We start from the raw sequence: 15847 nt of genomic DNA, 5'->3' as shown, positions 1-15847 counted from the left end.
AGATGAACAAGTCCACTCTTGAATTCTTGATTAAATTTAATCGTTTGAATCCACCCATCAGGGAGCGGGAAGTACTTTCACTTCTTCCCACTGATTAAAAAATCGGAATCGGATTGATAGAATCGACAGATTTGAATCAGAATCAATCAAGAATCATATTCGATCCATTCGTGGTTTGTGCGTACCACATAATAGCATATGATCTATACTCAATATTTGTCATGTAATATAGTTTAGATGGGGCCTAAATTTTGTGGATGTGAAGACTTTAAAGAAGTTTTTACCCACATTTTTCATCCCACATAGAGTTTACCAAACGACAAAAGGAAATCACTGAAAAATTTGGGATTATCAAGGGTTTGCATCAGTCTTCTAAGTAACAATATCGATTCAAAAAATTATTCTTTTATCGAAAAGTTACAACTTTTTGATCTTGAATCGGATTGATACAGACTTTTTGAAATATATTTGTATTGACTGAGATCGATATAGAACCGATATTGTTAACTAAAACCATTGTCTGCATAGAACAACAATGGGTTGCATGGACATATATATGAGAAGGTATGTCATTACATGAAAGGATAATTTAGAGAAAAGGTTTTTTGAACCTAAGGTGCACAAGCATATTGCGCCTTCTCACATGTATTAGTATATTATTTTTTTTAAGATGACAAAATAATAACTAAAAAAGTTAATGTGAGAGAATGTAGAGTACCTATTCTGAAAACCTAGGCCTCTTCTATAATTGAATTTAACACATGAAATTTGACATATAACCAATCTATACTATTCCTAGACATCCGATGGCCAGTTAGAATTATCATATCAACTTTTTCATTTGGTACAAAATAAGTAATAAATAGATCATGTAAGATTGTGTGGTCTTTATAAACTATAAATCTTTTTACTTCAAAAAAAATTTTTTTGATAAACTTTTTACTACAAATATTTAAAAAAGGGGACGAGACAGCTGCCAAGTTGCATGGTCACTGCGTCAATGCAAAGCCAATAAGAACACATAGGGCATCCACCAAGGATAAGATTTTTCATTTCATAAGAGATGGAATGATCATTTCACCATTCCTGGGTCTGTCTGGATGTAGGCACTACTATAAAGCCTTATTTTTCCTTCAAGTGGAGGAAAACAGTAAAACTTTACTAAAGCATACATTATTAAAGCTATATGTGTGGCCGGTTCCAGATACACCCAACCAGAGCTCCTTTCTAATGTTGGTAGGAGAGCTGACATCATTGTCAATGTCATTACAACAACGAAATGTAAGACTTTTAAAGGGAATAAACACACGCTTAAACACCTAGTCCCACTTTCCAAGTCTTCGTAAGAAAGTCTATGACATGTAAAGTCTTTTCCTTAATTATCTGCTTTCTAAAAAAGATTTTGTTTTTCGTTGAATATCTCTACATAAGGCCATAATGAGTCGCATCATAAGATCTGATGATCATTTGTCAAAGGAACAATGTTAATATGTGATGCTTCAAAGGAAGTACTGCTGATTATTAGATCGACAGTGGCTGACATTAGACATTAGATGCTCGAGATAATATGTTAAAATCTATTGGGGTTTGTGAACCTTAAGATGATATAATGAATTTATACCGCGCAATGAAGGAAATTTTTCTCCATTTAATTACAAGGGATTGATTGTGAATAAAATTACTTTGAAAATCTAAATTTCCTTTGAATTTTGAAACACATGAAGACGATCAAGAAAAAATACTTGGTGTAGAGTGGATACTGAATACAATCACCTAGCTACTTAAGACCAAGGTTTTAAAATTCAAAATCGAGAATGGAATCGGTCAGAGAGGATTCCGATCAAAATTGACCTGAATCTAGAATGGAATCAAGAATCGGCCCATGAATTGGTCCGACTCAAGATGGATTATGAAAAAGATGATTAGGAATTGACAGATTCAGCCAATTCAATTTCAATTCAGTAAGCAACAATAAGGACTGGCAGAAATCAGGATCAATGTCAGATGATTCTGATCCAAATTGACCGATTCACCAATCCGATTCCCGATTTTTTAAAACCATGCTCAGGACAGTACGAATATGAAGGCGGCAAAAGAATTCTTCAGAAAAACAAAGTATGATAAACATTGGACGTGCTTGAGCCTTTAGAATGCAACACAATGCGCGTGAACTTTCAGGTTTTTTCTCAGATTCCAGTGGCTTGGGTTTTTCGTTTGCTGGTGAGACTTAAAGAAACAAGTCAGAGTAAAGGATGGGTAAAGAACAACGAAAGTGGAGAACAAATACTTCATGAGTTGCAGAATCGGATTGTATTGAAATAACTCTTTGGCTTCGATCAAAGAGGGAAGAGTGATAGAATTTAACCCAAAGGTGTTTAGATTTTACGCACGTGTGCCGACATTGTAAAAAACAGCCCGTGTGGAGTCACTGTTTTAAGAATCGGGAATCCGGTCAGTGAATCGATTGATTCAGATTGGAATCGATCGTGACTGATCCAGCCAATTTGAAATAGAATCACCACGGATAGATTCGATTTCCAATACCCTTTTTTTAACACCTAGAGGGAGTGGGGCAGGTAGGGGAGCACAGAGGAGGTGAGGCATGGCCGCATAGGTTGCGTAGGATGTTGTTGGGGCACCAGGGCAGGGGCAAGGATCGGCGAGGGGATAGTTGAGAGGAGTCTAAGCTTGCGAGGGAGAGAATTTAGCTCGTCTCAAAAGAACCCGGCACGCCCAGGGTGTTGCCAGCCGTTGGGCTGTGCCGCACACATCCCTATGCATGCATCGAGATGTGTGCTGGACAGCTCAACCATTGGATGTCCCCTGGCAGCACCTTGGGCGCTGGGCTCCCTGGAGACGCTCTTGATCCCACAAGAGAACGGAGAGGGGGATTCAGATCCTCTCCAATGAGGGGATTGCCCAATGAGTGCCCAATGAGGCATCCAACGGGTGGCACATCCCAGCGTGCACCAAGTCAGCATGCGTGGCATGCCAGGATGTATATGCAGCACCCCAACCGTTGGATGCCTTATTGGGCACTCATTGGGCGAGATGCTCATTGGAGGATCCAAATCCAGGAGAGGGAGGGGGAAGGGGAAACGTCGTACAATGGCGGTAAATCATGGATGTTACATCAGTAGAGTGAACGAATGATTGAGATGCATTTCTATTCTATCTAACGATCTAAATGGTACTGGCATACAAGATTCCATTATATCCCGTGTGTACATCATTTTCCTATGAATTGATACAATTCTACATTTTACTAAAACTATACACACACACACTATTGTTTGTGATGTATTGGCTTTGAAGCCCAACATGCTCTTGTCGTGTCTTTTAAAAGTGGCACCATGGTTTGAGGGATTAATATCGGATTGGTATTGGATGGGCTGACTTTGATTCATATCGGTATCAGTGGAGATCGATATCGATTCCTGGTAGATTCATATCGGGATTGATACAAACAAGGGTAAACATGTTAAAACAATAGTTTTTCATAGGAAACAATGGTAAATCTGTCCAATTTGAACCGATACGGATTGATCGATACCGATATTGAATACTAAAACCCTGGGCAACACGACAATTCGTAATGTTTATTTATTTATTTATTTTTGTATTAGAACAAACAATAAGGGGATTTTAATAGAACATCAATAGGTTAAAGAATAGATGCACAAGCTAAAAAGTTTTTTTTTTCTTTCCAATAATGAATCAACAGACAAACTTAAGATAACCAAACAGTTTTTCAGTAAAATTTATGTCATACAATTAGAAAAACCAAACAATTAATCTGGCACGAGAACGAATCCCCAAAAATCTCTCTATGGAATAATGGCCAAAATCGATACATGCACATATAGATTTAGCGAACCAAACATACCCTGAGTTTGAATCCTCTTCGACCGCTTGGTACAAAGAGTTAGGTAAGGCAGACAGAGAGATAATAACGGCAATGACAATTAGTTTTCGAATAATAACTAACCTCCAATTAAAGAAAATGTCTTCTTTAATTGTGAATAAATTTCCTTCCGGTTCATGGATCGGTATCGGCCAAGGCCGATCCCGAGATGCAACTGATCTTTGACCGATTTGTTGGAACGGCTATAGGATCGGAAAATACGATTGGATCGACCAATTCGATCCAATCCGAGTTGACTGAAGTTTTTAGATTTTTTTCAAAGTTTTAAGTTTTTATTTATTTATTATTTTGACCGATATTAACCGATATTGACCCATATTGACAGATCCAATCTGGATAATATCGGCTGGTCCGATCCCAAGATCACAACACCCAGCAATTTTGGCCGGTACATGAACCGATCCATAAAAAATCGATTTTGGGGTTTTTTTTGACCGATCCGATCCAGACTCAACGGTAACACGAATTAGAGAAATAAAACAAAAAAGGAAAACTCATAACAGGCTCTCTCTCTATCTACGATTTACATAACAAGTATTACGAACACGCTCAACACAGTGAGGCCAGAAGCAGAAGCAGAAGCAGTTGCAGACAGGAAGAGGAAAACTACCCCTATTCCCAATTTTGTAGATTTCACATAGTTCATAGCATTGGTAAGTGGTGAAGAGAAATAGAGACATGGAGGCCGAATCAGATGGTAACGACGATATCGCTTCCATCAAAGAGATGCGAAAACATCTCGAATCTCGTATCGGAACAGGACGCCTCGCTCAGCAAGACCTCATCGCCTCTTTGCAAGCCGTTGTTCCCGACCTCGTTTCCTCTCTTGATCTCTCTCTCAAGCTAGTCTCTGCCTTCAACGGCCGCGAATACACTCCAACCTCAATCCCAAAACCCAAACCAAACCCTAGCCCTAACCCTACCCCTCTCCCTGTCTTTAAGACACCCACAGAGAACAACCGTCCCATCACACCTGAGAACCACCCTCTCCGTCGCTCCTCCGTTGAGCCCAAAACCATCCACTCCAAAAACTATGCTCCCGCACCATCCACTGAAGCTGCTCCGGCTGTTCGTCGATCGGACCGCCATAAACTGGCCGTCGACGGCAGTGGAAGCCCACTGTCGCTCGTTCGTTCTATGGTTGCTGTTTGCCTATTGGAGCGGGTGCCCTTTTCACCCATTGATTCTTCTACGGTGCTCAGGAAGCTAGAGAACGACCAGTCGGCGACCCCGGCAGAGAAGTCCGCTTTGCTCGAACTGGGTGGCGAATCTGGTGCCATACTGGCTGTTGAAATGGCTTTGAGGTCGATGGCCGACGAATATGGCGGTGTTGAATTGGAAGAGTTCGTCGTTGGCGGGAAATCCAGGGTTTTGGTTTTGGATATCGACCGCAGTCGTCTTGTCAAGGAGTTGCCTGAAAGTTCTCAGCAGCAACAGGAGCTGAATTCAGCTGATGGGAATCAAATTCAGCCCGTGGGGACAGGTGGATCTGATAGGAATGGGGGCGTTTTTGGGATGGGAGGAGGAATGCCTAGACGAATGCCGGATATGTGGCTTGGACCCGCCGAAGCCCATCTACCAGGATTGCCCCCTGTGTTTACGGCTGCCGGATCACCCTTTATGGGCCCGAGGGGTGGGCTGAGATTGGGCATGATGGGACTCCCCAGGGGGATGGGTGTTCCTCCCCTCCATAGACCACCTTTGGGGGGCTCAAATTCTGCACCTTTGAAGCCGAGAACCGAAGAAGACGATCTGAAGGATCTTGAGGCGGATCTTGAGGCGTTGTTGAATAAAAAATCCGTCATGGAGTTGCAGAAGTCAAAGACAGGAGAAGAACTTTTGGACCTCATCCATCGTCCCACTGCCAAGGAAACTGCCGTCGCTGCCAAGGTTTGGAATTCTCACTATCCTGTTGTGAATTATGCATACATTTGCTTTTGCATTGCCATCGCAGAATGCCCATTGGTCCGAGCTATACTATGTTAGAATTTTGAGTTACTTAATTCACTATCCACTGTTTACTGTGTTATATTACAGTTTCCTTGTTGACTCTTATAGGATGGAACATCCAAAAAAACCCTAACCAATAAAAACTTGTTTCTTCCCCTACCCAGTAAAATGATCTAGAGGGCCTTGATAGTTGGTCGTCTTATTCTTCTTTAAAAAACTCAAGACAATAAGCCATCTCTTGATTGATTGTGGTTGGATACATAAATCCTGTTCAACCAGTCCACACTCATTTAAAGCCCATAGCAGCTGTAATGTCATAAGCACTGATTAGAGGGCACCCATATCCTTCTTCACCCCTTCAATACAGGTCATCCCTCCTTTTCCTCTTACCAGCTTCAGTTTGCATCACATTGCTCTTTCTACAGTGGTGTGGTTAGAAGAATATGGTCATGTAGTTGCTTAATCCACTGATAAGAGGGTACTCTCTCTCTCTCTCTCTCTCTCTCCTACACTGCCAGCTCAATGACACTTTTCCCATAATAAAATGGGAAGAGATTTTCTAAGAAGGCCGGAAGGCCCTGCCTACTAAGGTTTTCTTGGTGGTCCAAATATTTGCCACATGACATCTTAGATGGGCCCAAATTTTGTGAACTGGTAGACACCATGATCTTCTGATCACACGTTAAGTTTCATCCTTCAAGGAGTTTTCTAAGTGGCAAAATAAAGCATTAAAAAATTCAGGATTGCAGAGAGGATGCATAGACTACGAGGGGATGCATGGATATTCATAAGAGGGTATATATTATTGGATTTGAGTCTGGATTTTGACAGGTGGTCAATCCAGACCATTTCCCAAATATCCAATGATTGAAACTGCACTTCACCCTCCCACATGGTACATATGAGGCATGCCGTCCGCAGACTCCTTTTTCTTACAGGTTGTTTGGAGATACTTTTCCCTAGGCTCCGTTTGTTTCGGCGTAAAATAGTTGGAAAAACAAAATTTACTGTAAATTTAGATTTTTCACTGTTTGTTTTGTAATTTGGAAAATTTTCCATGAGGCCACACATTTTCCGGATTAAAGTTGGGTAAATTTTATGCCCATTTGGCCGTAAGATGTTCCCTTGAAAATGTTGGGCTTTGGTCGACACGAGTCTTCGAAAAATAACTCTGCCACATTCGAGGAGGGAGAGATGGATTTGAAAGCTGTGAAACTCTGCCACATTTGAGTTCGAGTTCAAACTGCTTCACTAGATCGATTGAGGTCGCTGGCATGGCTGGCATGGAGTCTCTGCAACTCCATTCAGTTGATGTCCTCTCATGGAGACAATCATCTCAACAAGGAAGAACTGATGGAGAGTGTTCTCGGCGTTGTCAAGAACATTGGAGACCAGTGTTCGTGGCTGTTATCACTGGGTTTGCTATCCAGGTGCCGAATCGGAACCGTTTCATCGAGTTCCAATGGCTGACTACTTCAGTTTCTTCCTGTAGTCTTCTGTATCCGTATCCGCTGTGCATCCTCCTTATAACCAAGCACCATTAACACCATCCTTTTCCTGCGAACATGGCTGGACCTAAAATGTCCCCAACAAGCCCTAGCATCATCTTTGTCCTCCTCCCATTCTTCCTCACCGCCACTAGTGCAGCAGCCATGACTGTTTCAGAAGCTTCACCTGATGTAGATCAAAACATGAAGAAGAAAAGACCAAAACACTGTTCACATGAACAGTATCACAGCCCCATCGAACCAAGTTTATTGGGCCAGCATTGGACCAGGTCAAGCCACCAGTGAGCCAGCCCAGCAGGGCTTCTAGAAGACCCAAGATAGAGCTCCATGATTTTGACAAAGCTGGTCTTTGACCAGTCAAATCCTAGCTACCTTGTTTTCTAATTTTTTAGTTACTAATTTGATTATCTTCCATGTTTAGAAGGCTGGATTATAAAGCCTTTAGTAGTTTCTAATTTCAGCTAGTTTCTATTTTCAGTTGGTTACTATTGTCATTAGTTGCTAAGTTTTAGTAGTTGATATTTTTTACTTTCTAATTTTGTAAGTTGGTCTGAGTCAATAAATAGGCAGCCATTGTAAGAGATTGACAATGAATTAAGGAATGAAACTTTGAGTCCATTGCTTGCAATCGGTTATGAGAGAAAATCTCTTGTTCAACAGCTGAGATAGCTGTGGTGAGAGACCCAGGATAGAGAAAGTCCAGCCCTATCCTTCTATCCATCTTCCTCTCCCCTGTTCTTCTTTTATTTTCCAATCAATTAAGTGTTTGGTGTTCTGCTGCAATTTATCATCGACCCTACTGTAGAGTGGTTCTTAATTGAACCGACTTCTAAATTATCATCTCTCTGCGACCTCTCCGATTCAGGTCCAGTTAAACCCACTGCTCCGCTGATCTAGTGATCTCCTTCCTTGAATGTTTACAGTCAGCGGCTCTGATTCATTTTGTTGATTAGGACTTTCTTAGAAAGCTTTATGTTGATATGCCCTTGAAATTCAATCTTTTGACTACAAAGGATGCTTTTGACAAGCTCCAGATGACGGCTGGTGGTGGAGAGCCGGTTAGAGAAGAGGGAGAAATCTGAGATGGAATCTCATGGAGGGAGAGAATCATGTAACCACACACTCATGTTGAGCAACCCAATCACTTTGTATTTTAAATCTCTCTCTCTCTCTCGAATGAAGGATTACAAGTTATAAATAAACGAAAATCAAAAGACTCCTAACTAGAATGCAAGACTGAAACTAACTTGCACCCAAACTCTATCCATCTCCTATTGCTACGTAACACATTCAAATCAAAACAAAACATGATAAAACAACAGACATAAAGATTTACTAAACTACTACCCGCCTGTATTAGATAAAAAAACCAGGTTGGGTCGGTTCCGTCTGGGCTTGGGTTTCCAAACCCAGTCATACTGGTCCAACCAGTCGAGTGTTACTGCATCAGATGGCTTGTATATGCGTTGAAAGGACGGTTTTCTCAGGGAAGATGAGTAGTGGACTCAAACAAAAAGAGAGTTTGTAAAATTACATGATCCATGTGCTTCATTCTGATTGGTCCATTCCATTAGACATGGATCGACATCGTGTGTATTTTCACATTAACAATTACCTCCTACTACTTCCAAATTGGAGGACGGTGTTACTACCTTAGCTTAGTATCTTCCTACTCACTCACAGCCTGGTGATCAAAATCGACACCTGGCATATTATGTGGGTTTCAAATTTTGCCCATAGAAATCAGGGTTTAAAAAACTGAGATCAAATCGATTGGTTGATCCGTATTGGATTTCTGGGGTTAGGGCATATTTTAGCCAATTCTTGTTGTTTCATGACCAATCAAGATCGATTTTGATCTGGGATCGGAATCGACCACTACCCATCCAGATCCCGTTTACGTTCTTAGCATCATATAATATGAGATTTTGCTACGTGCTGATTTATTATATGTGGGTAGAATTAATGGTAAGAGTTATGGGAGTTATGGCAACTGTGTTCAGTTGTTGTATGTGGGTAGGAGAAGTGGTAGAAGTTATTCTAATTATGAGTTGTAACGGTTGCTATGCAACCTCTATTTAGTAGCTACAATTGAATGAGAGAGAACAATGGAAATCCTAAATTATCTCTCTTGAAATTATCTAGAGAAGAAGATTGGCGACCTCTAAATTATGTCAACACGCCATGGCTTCGTCCATAAGGCCAACCCAATTATGTTCTATTTTCTCTCAGTCCCTCTTATCTCTCCTCTCTCCTACCCTCCTTTCTCCTACCTGTGCATGTATCAGATTTCCAATTCAAATTTGTTCTACTGGCATCTTATTTACTTAGTTTAAATAATTGTACCATGTAAAATAAATGGCAAACAAACATTGAAAATTTATGATCCCATTTTACATCATATTTTTAACCTCTACAAAAAACATGTAAAATTTGCGCATGAAAATTTTTACACCAAAACAAACGGAGCCTTCATAAAATTTGTTGTGTGCGTTCATTTGCTTCTGTGTCCCGCATTTGGAAGAAGTAGAAAACTATATATCATAGAATCTACTGATGCACTGTCTCTTTTATCATCAGTCATATATATCAGTGTCGTTTAAGTCTTTTACAAAGAGTTCATTTCATCATCTATTATTTCCTATTTGGCCTTCAGAAACAGGTCATATTCATGCACCCACATTTATTTTTTCTTTCTTTTTCCACACATTATTTAGTATTATTGTCATGTACTATTGTTTCAGTTCAAAACCAAAGGTGGTTCTCAACTGAAGGAGTACTGCTCTGCTTTGACGAAAGAAGATTGCTGGCGTCAATCTGCATCTTACAGGGCATGTGAGAAGGTTAGTAAAGATTAAGATTTGCTGTTATTGTTTGTTATGCACGGTTTCTTTTTTGCTGTAGAATTTTTGTCTGCATTGATAACACTTCTTGTTTAGTTAGTGATGTTCCACCCCCCCCCCCCCCAAACACCATCTAACCATTGGTCCTAATGTTGGAGCCTTTTCATTTTGCCACATAAATTTGGAGTGCATCTTATGATGTAAAGTTTTTATGAGGTACGCTGGTAATTAATTGACTTAAAAAACTTATATTATTCTGGACAACAGAACCCGATGTGCAGCTTGGCATGTCCTGGAGTTTATCTTTTGATATGATTGTACTTTTTTCAATCTTTATAGTTATGTGTTGCTATTGCAGTTGGGATATGTTCTTGGTTTCAGTATTTATTGGTACTGTATATTGTGTTTATTGAATTATTCCACTTGTCAGGTTCATTTTCGGCGCATAATTGCTCTACACACTGATATCAATTTAGGGGATTGCTCATTTCTGGATACTTGCCGTCACATGAAGGTAGTGTTTTCCTCTACTGTTGCTTAGGATTTTGTTTAGCCGAGGATTTAGGCTAATTCATTATTCTGTGGACAGACATGCAAATATGTTCACTATGAGCTCGACCCAACGCCAGATATGCCAGCCATGATGTTGGGGGCTGCTGCTCTTCCACCTCCCAAACTATTAAAGCCTCAACGGGCTGAATATTGTTCAGAGGTAGAGCTTGGTGAGCCACAATGGATTAACTGTGATATCCGTAATTTTAGAATGGACATCTTGGGGCAGTTTGGAGTTATCATGGCGGATCCCCCATGGGATATTCATATGGAGTTGCCATATGGAACGATGGCTGATGATGAAATGCGCAATTTGAATGTTCCTGCACTGCAGACTGATGGTTTGATTTTTCTTTGGGTCACTGGTCGTGCAATGGAACTTGGACGAGAGTGGTATGTGCTTAACTTTGATTATATTGCAATAGTATGTGAATGACTTTTATTTTTTCGAGGGAAGGTTTCTAACCAACAATAAATCTTACGAGTGGTTTGGGGATTTAGCAGTTGCACCACAAAATGTATTAACAAATACAACAAACCAATGCTTTTAAGTTTGAAGATCAGTTCAGAGGCTTCTCAGGGTTTTCCTATGTTATTTGGGAGATCCTTGCCTTTTCGGCCAGCGTAGTTTATCTTTTTAAGCAGTACTCTGCAAATTACCTTAGATATTGATTTGGAGTTAGCTTGTCGCTGTCTATTTTTTTAGGTTTCGTTGTTTTCCTAAGGTTTTCTTCATTGCAGGTTGCGGTTTAGGCTTTTTGTTGTTGTAGCCTTCGTGGCTTTGGGTTCATGCACTCTTATTTTCTTATTAATAATATTCTCCAAAAATAAGTTAGGGAAAAAGGAGCCTGTTCGGAAGTGTGGCCCCTGCACCCAGACACAGGATGGGGCGAAATGGTCACCCAGCCCTCATGAAAGGTGGAAATCCCATTCCTGTTGAGTGTTGATGCTTCTGGTGCCACACTCCCGGGCAGAAACTCTTCCGCAATAAATAAATATTCTCGTTTTGATCCTACTGCATGTAGTTTTCTTGTTGCCTTATCATATCCAGCCTGATGGTAGTTCCAATGCTCTTGAAAGATGCCATGGAATGTCCATCCTGGCTGTGAGCTTTATCCTTATCCATGTCAAACACTCATATAACCTGCACTTCTTCAAATTTTCTTTGTAATGAGCTGTCATTTCTAGGTCAGGTGGCTCCAATCTGTCATTTCTGGGTCAGGTGGCTCCAATCCGATCCATCCACTCTCAAAACACCCATCTCCTTAGTGCTTAGGTTTTCGAAGTAGTAAATGAGGGCTTAGTCGATGTCTGTTAGACTCTCAGTCGTCTGCGTAATCCATGTTAAGCTTTCAGATTTGGTTTCCATTCTACCACTTGCCAAATCGGGATAATACTAACTTTTACTATTCCTCTACCTTGTCAAGTTCATTCTTGATCTTAGTTGCCATTGATCCTTTGTATCATTACCTTTGTTTGACTTGCTTTCTCAAATAGATCCCACCCAAACTTCTGCTCTGAACATCCCTACTCTCTTTCTTGTTCAATAAGTTGAAATCCTATTAATTTCTTGCCTTGATTTCTTCAATCGTTTTAAACACTCCTTTTTATTCCAAAACTTGAACTGTGCTTTGCTAGAAGATTCTAGCTTTGCTCTTCCAATGAAAGCTAAAGTAATCTGTTTGGTTGCCATAACACAATCTTGGGCTTTTGTGTTTATGAAGCAGTCAATGAAAAACTTTGCTGTTGGGTGTCCGATCTCTGAGGTCTGGGTGTAGGTGTATCTTGGGAGGGTTGGTTTGTGTTGGAGGTCATCCTGAGCCCAACCTATGAACTCAATAATTAATCTGTAATCTGATTCAATCAGGGAATCAACCTCAACCCAAACCCAGTCAGGCATTCTTGGACTAAAAAATTGTTTCGTTTTCTGTACCAACACATATATTGCAATAATAATACTCTATTCATAAAGTGCCATCGCAAACTGACCTTCAAAACAGTTGTTTTCTCCATCCCCGAAAAGAAGGTAATAGTATTCATTCGGTTGACAAGCAAATAGAACATTTAGTCCTGTGATATTTAAATGGAAAATTCTATTAGATAATATTCTGTGATGGTCATGAAGTTCATTTAAGCTCAAACACATCCCAACTTTATTGTATCAGTTTGGAACTTTGGGGATATAAGCGTGTGGAGGAGATTATTTGGGTGAAAACCAATCAACTTCAGCGAATTATTAGAACAGGCCGTACCGGACATTGGCTCAATCACAGTAAGGAGCATTGCCTTGTTGGCATAAAGGGGAATCCAGAAGTAAACAGGAATATTGATACGGATGTCATTGTTGCTGAGGTTCGAGAGACCAGCCGTAAACCAGATGAGGTAACCAGGTTTCTCATCCCATTGTCTCAATTACAGCTTTCCCTAGCACCTTTGAGGTTTCAAGTTTCAAGTGATTTTCCACCTTTTTATGTTTACTCATTGTGTTGCTTAGCAAGCTACTGCTAATTTTTGCGTTAAAGCCAGTATCTTCTTATCATTGTGTTATGGTGGAGGTCCTTATTGTGAACTGTTTTGAACTGTGTTGCAAATTGAAGATATATGCATGGCATCTTGCAGATGTACGCTATGCTTGAGAGGATAAGCCCTAGGACAAGAAAACTGGAATTGTTTGCACGAATGCACAACACACATGCAGGGTATGCTAGAGTTTCTGAATTCTGTTTTCAAATTTTCTACCGAAGCATAGTAGACATTGTTATAAGGTAAAAGTAATGACTGCCTCTTGAAATTCGATTCATACAGGTGGATGTCCCTTGGTAATCAACTGAATGGAGTTCGGTTGGTTGATGAAGGGCTTCGAGCCAGGTTTAAGGCTGCTTACTCAGATGTGGAGGTGCAACCACCATCCCCTCCTAAGAGTTCTGCAATGGAAGTAGATTCGAATGCTGGCCAATATAGGAGCCCATTTGCAGGAGTGGAATCAAAGTCTGCGCCACAGTTTGTGGAGTCCTCAACCCCAGAAGCATTTGCCTCTGGAGAGAAGCCAATTTCTACAGATGTTGATATGATTGGTTAACTTAGTGCATGATGACATTGTTATGATAAGAAAATCTCCCATTCCATCATGAAAATGCTATTGAAATTTTGTAGTTTCTAAATGTATCTACTGATATTTAATATATTTCCAGTGTGTATGATTTTCATGGAGAGGAAAGGTTGCTATGGTTCTGAAGTTTCTCTTACGGTCTCACTAGCTCTCTTTTTTGTTTATTTTTTTGGGATCAAATTCACTGGCTTTGTTTGTGAGGTAGATTCAATGTAAAGATTTGGGTGTGAGTACTGTATATGAAATGTTGAGATGGGTGTGGAGTCCTCTTATATGGACCCCTCCAGGTACATTTTAGTCTGCCATTTGGAAAGAAAACATGACCTCAGTGATATTAAACTAAAAAGTCTTAGGGAATTAAGAGATGAAGATGCAAAATATGGTGTTATCTCTCCTGGAAACTTTTTGGTACCAAACTTCGCCTGTGAGCTGAATCATGAATCCATGATAACAATCCATGATAACAGATGGCAAATGTTTCAAACCTGTGGTCTTAAGTCCTTTTGATCCAAGTCATAAGTATTGTGGTCTCCGCTTCTGCGTGAAATCTCCCTCCGCTCTGGCGTGACTTTTTTATTCGCAACGGCCACTACCACCCCCCATCTTTAGCAAATTTCTTCCGACCATGAGTTCAGATCGACGTTTACTGCTCCAACCACCTCCTGCCACCCCCCCCAATGCCCTATCCATCCTCTCAAGTAGAATCTGATGACTGATCTTTTCCTCGATGATGATACGGAGGAGCAGATTGCCGAAGCTTGGGATAAGACACTAGTGGGCTTTATCCTCCCCGGCAAACCTTATCGTTGACAAGCAGTTACTGAAGCGCTGGTCGCGGCATGGAACACCCACAACACAGTGGAGGTTTCCCCATTGGCAGAGCACAAATTTCTGTTCCGATTTCAACACATACAGGACATGGATAATGTCATGGAGGAAGGTCCATGGACGGTTGCTGGTAACCTCATCCTGCTTGAGAAATGGAATGAAAAGGGAGTTGGGACTTCCAGCTCTTCTATATTTGGATACAATTCCATGGACTCCCTCTAGAATTTCTTTCATTAGATATGGCTTTCCGTTTGGGACTCAAATGGGACGAACTAAAAAGGCTACGGTGATTCGTAACAAGCAGGGTGGGCCACGAACCAATTTCCTCCGATGCAGAGTTCAATTGGATGTTACAAAACCTCTGCGTAGCAACATCTATATCAAGCGCCGATCTGGATCTAAGCATAGAACATCGGTATGTTATGAACACCTTCCCCTATTTTGTTACCGGTGTGGATTAATTGGCCATGAGTTCAATCGTTGTGAACTGTTATTCAATTCTAGCTCTCCCGGAAACCCAATCCCACCTCCTAGCCACTCTAGCCCAGAACCCTAGCTCATATCACAGTATGGACCCTTTCTTCGAGTATCCACCCCTGATATTAGGACGATCGAGAGATCGGAGAGTATGCTATTTGTGGATTCCAAATTTTATCACCAAACCAACCAAGATTTACCAATTCCGGCCACCACCCTGAACACTCCGACCACCCCAACCAGAGGAAACCCAAACCCTACCACCGATACCCAATCTCAGCCTGCAGGGAATAATCCACGTGTCCATGTTCCATTTGGCATGGAACCTGGTACAGCACAACCCTGCTCCCCAACAAACCCTGACAACCCAACTCACACTATCCACACCTCCCTCATTCCTTTGCTAGCCGACCACCTACAAACCCTAGACAACTCACCACTCCAGTCCCTACATACCAATCATCCACTGTCAACACTTCCAAGCCTCCATCAATCCCATGCCCTAAACCTAAACAATCCAGCATCACCCTTCTCGTCAACCTCCCTAGTAAACCAACTCAGACTCAACCCTAACCTATCCAACACCATAATGACCCTACTACCCCTTCTCTCCTCTTTTTCTCTAAACTCAAACCAAGAGCCAGGCCACGACTCC

At 41.0% G+C, this 15847-nt stretch overlaps 1 protein-coding gene across 1 annotated transcript; it reads left to right on the top strand.

Moving 5' to 3' along the window:
- The first annotated feature begins 4515 nt into the window (after positions 1 to 4515).
- LOC122642711 (N6-adenosine-methyltransferase MT-A70-like) lies at positions 4516 to 13884 on the top strand. The gene is made up of 7 exons (XM_043836272.1): positions 4516 to 5815; positions 10128 to 10226; positions 10657 to 10740; positions 10816 to 11171; positions 12944 to 13160; positions 13398 to 13477; positions 13584 to 13884. The coding sequence occupies exons 1-7, from the start codon at positions 4604 to 4606 to the stop codon at positions 13855 to 13857; spliced, it is 2322 nt and encodes a 773-aa protein (XP_043692207.1). The 5' UTR covers positions 4516 to 4603; the 3' UTR covers positions 13858 to 13884.
- The last annotated feature ends 1963 nt before the right edge of the window (positions 13885 to 15847 follow it).

Source organism: Telopea speciosissima, chromosome 1, assembly GCF_018873765.1.
Source record: "Telopea speciosissima isolate NSW1024214 ecotype Mountain lineage chromosome 1, Tspe_v1, whole genome shotgun sequence".
Classification (NCBI taxonomy): domain Eukaryota; kingdom Viridiplantae; phylum Streptophyta; class Magnoliopsida; order Proteales; family Proteaceae; genus Telopea; species Telopea speciosissima.
Note: the sequence above shows the minus strand (reverse complement) of the source record. Positions and strands in the feature narration are given on the sequence as shown.

Excerpts from the sequence above, each read along its gene's own strand:
- LOC122642711 (XM_043836272.1), top strand. The coding sequence starts at position 4,604 with ATGGAGGCCGAATCAGATGGTAACGACGATATCGCTTCCATCAAAGAG. Across the intron at positions 10,741-10,815 it reads ATACTTGCCGTCACATGAAG|ACATGCAAATATGTTCACTA; the intron begins GTAGTGTTTTCC and ends TTCTGTGGACAG. Across the intron at positions 13,478-13,583 it reads ATGCACAACACACATGCAGG|GTGGATGTCCCTTGGTAATC; the intron begins GTATGCTAGAGT and ends CGATTCATACAG.